Source organism: Hemitrygon akajei, chromosome 2, assembly GCF_048418815.1.
Source record: "Hemitrygon akajei chromosome 2, sHemAka1.3, whole genome shotgun sequence".
NCBI lineage: Eukaryota > Metazoa > Chordata > Chondrichthyes > Myliobatiformes > Dasyatidae > Hemitrygon > Hemitrygon akajei.
This window is the reverse complement of record NC_133125.1, coordinates 163184633-163191306: the sequence shown is the minus strand read 5'-3', so window position 1 is coordinate 163191306 and position 6674 is coordinate 163184633. Positions and strand designations below refer to the sequence as shown.

General features: G+C 43.6%; 1 protein-coding gene across 4 annotated transcripts in view; it reads right to left on the bottom strand.

Moving 5' to 3' along the window:
• Window positions 1-2956: 2956 nt before the first annotated feature.
• Window positions 2957-6674, bottom strand: part of LOC140737847 (butyrophilin subfamily 1 member A1-like) — a 43046-nt gene continuing 39328 nt past the window's right edge. For all 4 annotated transcript variants that reach the window (XM_073064568.1, XM_073064558.1, XM_073064587.1 and 1 more), the window contains one exon: window positions 2957-3583. In XM_073064568.1, coding sequence (XP_072920669.1) covers window positions 3027-3583 — 557 coding nt within the window. In that variant the 3' untranslated portion in view covers window positions 2957-3026. The remainder of the gene's footprint in view (window positions 3584-6674) is intronic.

Here is a 6674-nt window from a genome sequence, read left to right as displayed (position 1 = left end):
TCCACAGATGCATGTGATAACAAATTCCACAAATTCACAAATTTCTCCGCATCTGTACCTTAAATGTATGTCCTTCTATCATGAGGTTGTGCCCTCTTGTCCTACACTCCTGAACGATGGAAAACATCCTTTCCACATCTACTCTGTCTAGGCCTTTCAACATTCGAAATGTTTCAATGAGATCCCTTTTCATCCTTCAAAATTCCAGCAAGTACAGACTGAGATCCATCAAATATTCCTTTTATGATAACCCTTTCATGCCTGGTATCATCCTTGTGAACATCCTCTGGACCCTGTCCAATACCAGCACATATTTTCGTTGATGAGGAGCCCAAGACTGTTCACAATACTCAAGGTGAGGCCTTACCAGTGCCTTATAAAGTCTCAGCAACATATCCCTGCTCTTGTATTCCAGACTTCTTGAAATAAATGCTAAAATTGCAATGCCTTCCTCACTACTGACACAACCTGCAAGTTAACCTTTAGGTGTTCAGCTCAAGGACTCCCAAGTCCTTTTGCCTCTTAGATTTTAAGATTTTCTCCCCAGTTAGAAAATAGTCTGCACATTTATTTCTATTACTAAAGTGCATGACCATTCATTTTCCAACATTGTATTTCATTTGCCACTCTCTTCCCCTTTCTCCTAATCAGTCTAAGTCCTCCTGCAGCCTATCGGTTTCCTCAACACTGCCTGCTTCACCAGCAATCTTTGTATTATCTGTAAACTTGGCAGCAAAGCCATCCATTCAATCATCTAAATGATTGATATACAGCACAAAAAGAAGTGGTCCTAACACCGACCCCTGTGGAATACTGCTACCCTCTGGCAGCCAACCAGAACAGGATCCTTTTATTCCCACTCGCTGCCTCCCACCAATCAGCCAATGCTATAACCATGTTAGTAACTTTTCAGTAATACCATGGGCTCTTAACTTGGTAAGCAGCCTCATGTGTGGCAACATGCCAAAGACTTCCTGAAAGTCCAAAAATACAACATCCACTGCATTCCTTTATCCATCCTACTTGCAATCTCCTCCAAGAATTCCAACAGGTTCGTCAGGCAAGATTTTTGTCCTATCTTGTCCTGTGTCACAAAGTACTCCATAAACTCATCCTTAACATTGAGTCCAACATCTTCCCAGCCACTGAGGTCAGGTTTACTGCTGCCTTCCTCCTTTCTTAAAGAGTGGAGTGACATTTGTAATTTTCCAGCCATCTGGCACCATGCAAGAGTCCAATGATTTATGAAAGGTCATTGCTAATGCCTCCACAATCTCTAACACTACCTCTTTCAGAACCCTAGGGTGCAGTTCATCTGCTCCAGGTGACTTATGTACCCTTAGGTATTCCAGAATTTGAGCATATTCTTCCTTTTGATAGTAACTGCACTGACTCCTCTTCCTTCACACACTACAACACCTGGCACACTGCTAGTGTCTTCCACAGTGATGATTGATGCAAACTCCTCAATTAGTTACTCTGACATTTCCTTGTCCCCCGTTATTATTTCTATGACCTCATTTTCCAGCAGTCCTATACCCTCTCTCATTTCTCTTTTATTTTTTACATACATGACAAAGCTTTTACTATCAACTTTGATATTGTTTGCTAGCATGCTTTCATATTTCATCTTTCCCCTTCTAATGATTCTTTTAGTTACGCTGTAGGTTTTTAAAAGATTCCCAATCCTCTATCTTCTGGCTAATTTTTGCTTTGTGGTATGCCCCTTCTTTTGATTTTACATTAGCTTTGACTTCCCATGTCAGCCATGGTTGTACAATTTTGCAATTTGAATGTCTCTTTGTTTTTGGAATACATCTGTCCTGCACCTTCCGCATTTTCCCCATAAACTCAAGCTATGCTATGTCGTCATCCCTGCCAGCAGCTCCTTCTAATTTACTTTGGCCAACACCTCACTCATACCACTGTAATTTCCCTTACTCCACAGAAATACTGCTACATCAGACTTTACTTTCTCCCTATCAAATTTCAAGTTGAACTCAATCATATTTTGATCACTGGCTCCTAAGGGTTCTTTTACCTTAAGCTCCCTAACTGCCTCTGGTTCATTACATAGCACTCAATCCAGTATTTCTGATCCCATAGTAGGCTTAATGACAAACTGCTCTAAAAAGCCATCTTGTAAGCATTCAACAACCTCACTCTCTTGAGATCCATTACCAACCTAATTTTCCCAATACACCTGCATGTTTAAATCTCCCAAGACTATCGTAACATTGCCCTTTTGACATGCCTTTTTAAAAAAATTTCCCGTTGAAATCTGTATTCAAAATCCCAGCTACTGTTGGAAGGCCTGAATAAAATTGTCACCAGGGTCCTTTAACCCTTGCAGTTTCTCAACTCAACCCACAAGGATTCAACATCCTCCAATCCTTTGTCACATCTTTCTACTGATTTGATGCCATTCTTTACCAGAAGAGCCACTCCACCCCCCTCTAGCTACCTTCCTATCCCTCTGATACAGTGTGTAACCTTGGACATTCAGCTTCCAACTGCAACCATCCTTCAGCCACAATTCAGTCATGGCCACAACTTCATACCTGACAACCTGTAATAGTGCAACAAGATCATTCACCCTATTTCTTACTCTCAATTCATTAAGATATAACACTTTGAGTACCGTATTTGCTACCCTTTTTGATTCTGCTCCCCTAATGCACTGATACTCACCCTGCCGACTGCAATTTTGTCCTATCATCTGCCTGCCCTTCCTGACAATCTGACTGCATGCTATCTTTGCTTTCTTACCATCTGTTCTAACCTGAGTCCCTTCATTCTGGTTCCCACCCCCTTGCTAAATTAGTTTAAACCCTCCCCAACAGCTCTAACAAACCCACCCACAAAAATATTGCCCCCCCCAGGTTCATGTGCAACCCACCCCTATTGTACAGATCATACCTCCCCCAGAAGAGATCCCAATGATCCAAGAACTCGAGCCCTGCCCCTGCCCCTGCCCCAGCTTCTCAGCCACACATACTTAATCCATATTGCACAGACCTGCTGTGTTAAATGACATTATTTTTAGAATGATTACTGGGTTTTGTTTCCTGCTTGGAACAGATTTTCAGCCATCTCTTCTGATGTGTTGTGTGAAAGAAAGGGTAAAGCTTCTCAGAGAATTTCTCATTGAATGTGTAGAGGAAAGACCTGGTGTTTGCATCGTAAAATGAAACTACCCCTGTATCATAATCAAGATAAACTCCTATCTTCCTGGGAACCTCTTGATAAGAGATATCCAATTTATCATTATCGTTTGCATGGATTTCTTTCTCATTTTGCCCAATGGACCAGAATTTATTCTTTGGTTTTAATGTAAGGTCACCCTTTCTATTTGCATTCTCTCCAGCAATTCCCAGAGACCACTTGTGATTTCCCGCAACTTCTACCTCCCAATAATGTTTCCCTGATGTGAATCCATCTGATCCCAACACACATTCCCAGGCTGTAAACCTCTCCTCATTTTCAGGAACATCTGTCTGGGAGTTCGTCAGTCTCACACTCTTCTGATCCTTTGAAATCTCCAGTTGTCGATGTGCTGTTTCTGTGTCCAGTTTTATAGAGGCTGCAAGAAATGGGAAAAATTGATAACAGTTATAATGTAGGTTATAAGCTGAGAGTAACCAGCAGCAACATTCAATTAAAACATCAAATTCAAAGCAAATTTATTATCAAATTACATATTTGTCACAGTAGTATAGCAATTAGTTCACCACTATGACAGCTCAGGGCATTACGGAGTTCAGCGTTCAATTCCAGCGCCGTCTGGGAGCAGTTTGTACATTCTCCCCATTAACCGGTTAGTAGCTTAATTGGTCATTTTAAAAGTTGTCCTGTAATTAGGTTAGAGTACTAGATGGATGGGTTGCAACCTGAACTGAAATGGGAATATCCTGGCTAGGGGGTTTCCTAATGCTACTCAGGATGGTTTATACCAGTTTTGCAGGGGGCTGGGAACCAGAGCACCAGGTCAGTAAGTGAAGGATCAGACAGGAAACTAGATGTCAGGGAAGCTAGAACTTGATAGGTGAAGTCGGTAGGTAGGGGAGTGGCAGGAAATAAGGAGGTGGGAGGTGATAGGTGATAATGGTAAATGGCTGGAGAAGAAGGAATCTGATAGAGAATAGAGAGGAACTTGTGAGAAAGGGAAAGAAGAGGGAACCCAGGAGGAGTGATAGGCAGGTGAGGAGAATAAATAAATAATTTTAATCTATTTATGTGGCCGGCATAGGAAATTGACGATGAGGGAAGGGGAATGGGGAACAAATGACCAGAAGTTGGAGAAATTGATAATCATGCCATCAGGTTGGAGCTAAATCGATGGAATATGAGGTGTTGCTCCTCCAACCTGAGAGCGATCAATCTCATGGTAATGAAGAGGAGGCCATGGACTGACATGTGGGAATAGGAATTAAAACAGTTGGCCACCTGGAAATCCCACTTTTGGCAGATGGTGTGGACATGCTTGTTGCCTCACCTGAAAGGACTGTTTGCAGTTCCTCATTGTGATCCTCAGACTGTGTCAGGCTCCAGCAGAGCAACCCCAATCAGTCCCAGTCCCCTTCATACTACTACTTTGTAGTCCTGATACGTTTTTGGATTAAAATATACTTTATTCATATTGAAAATGACTTACAAAAATAAAATTTACAGACTTTCTAGGGTTGTTTAGATAGACTTTAGCAAGTGAGGAAAGTGGAAGGATACGGTCATTATGTTGGCTCAGGAGATTTGTTCAGTTGGTCACTCGATCACTAATTTAATTGGTTCTGCACAACATTGTGGTGGAAGCTGGTTGCTGTGCTGTACTGTTCCATGTTCTATGCCAGGGGTGTCAAACTCATTTTAGGTCACGGGCCGGATTGAGCAAAATGCAGCTTCATGTGGGCCGGATCAGTCGGACGCGTGCAAACGCAGCTTTCGTTGCCTCCGTTTTTTCAGCCTGCTCTCATGTGTCTCAGTCTCTGCTATAACTACAAAGTGTTTCACTTTACAAATTCCGTTTCTTATGAAGAAGACTGCCGAGCAAGACTGCCAAATAAACACTAAAAACCCTGAAAACCTGGTACCTGAATAAACTCAGCATTAGCCATATCATACGCAATAGGCGCTTCGATTACTGGGGCCAGCTTTAATAGTAATTAGATATTATCTCGCGGGCCAAAGATAATTCCACCGCGGGCCGGATTTGGCCCGCGGGCCTTGAGTTTGACATATATGTTCTATGCAATCCTCAGAGATACAAACTACCTACGTGCAAGAGAGTGGGCGGATACTTGCCTGGTCAGCTTGGACCAGGAGAACACCTTTGCCAGGGCACACACATGAATGGGATGGGTAAACTCTCCAAAACAGGCTTGAGGAGGGAATCAGGAATTAGATCCAACTGCTCTACACCGATAGTCTGAGAAAGAGGAACCTGGAGTCACAGAAAGGCAGCGTTCTAGGATCTCACTTCTCAGGATGGGTGGCCTGACACTGACATAGATGGTCACTAACAGGAAATGATAGGAGGTGGAGTTAGACTGATGAGGCATTATGCATTCCTGCTCCTTGCAAGGGAAAAAATGGACGCAGTCTGGTAGTTGGAGACAAAGCTCAGTAATAATTTGGAAAGAGATGACATTTGATATGTTGCTAAGCAGCTGAGATCCAAAGAGACTGAGTAGCAACATGATCAGTGAATGAGATCCTTGACTAAAAGCCTGTGCAGATTGGAAATAACATTGTCCTCCTCATGGACAATCAACAGCGTTGGTGCACCTTAAGGACGTGTGCTTAGCCCACTGCTCTACTCTCTCTGCAACCATTAATGTGTATCCAGGCACAGCACAAACAACATCTGTAAATTTGCTGATGACACAACTATTTCCTATGGTGATGAGGAGAAGCACAGGAGAGAGACAGATCAGCTGGTTGAGTGGTGTCACAACAATAACCTTGCACTCATTGTCAGTAAGGCTAAGGAATTGATTGTAGACCGGAAAGAGGAAGTTGAGAGAACACCCACCATTGAGGAATCAGTGGGGGAAGGGTGAGCGGTTTCGAGTTCCTGTGTGTCTATTTCTCGGAAGGTCTAGCCTGGGCCCAACAGCTTGATGCAGTTACAAATAAGGCAAAGAAGGCCACACCCCAGTGGCTCCAATGACTACAGACCGGTGGCATTGACCTCCACATCACGAAGACCCTGGAGAGACTTGTTCTGGAGCAGCTCCGACCTATGGTTAGGCCACACTTAGACCCCCTCCAGTTCGCCTAAAGCCCTGACTAGGAGTTAAGGATGCCATCACCTACCTGCTGAACCGTGTCTATGTCCACCTGGACAAGCCGGCGAGCACTGTGAGGGTCATGTTTTTTGACTTCTCCAGTGCGTTCAACACCATCCGCCCTGCTCTGCTGGGTGAGAAGCTGACAGTGATGCAGGTGGATGCTTCCCTGATGTCATGGATTATTGATTACCTGACTAGCAGACCACAGTACGTGCGCTTGCAACACTGTGTGTCAGACAGAGTGGTCAGCAGCACTGGGGCTCCACAGGGGACTGTCCTGTCTCCCTTTCTCTTCACCATCTACACCTCGGACTTCAACTACTGCACAGAGTCTTGCCATCTTCAGGAGTTTTCTGATGACTCTGCCATAGTTGAATGCATCAGCAA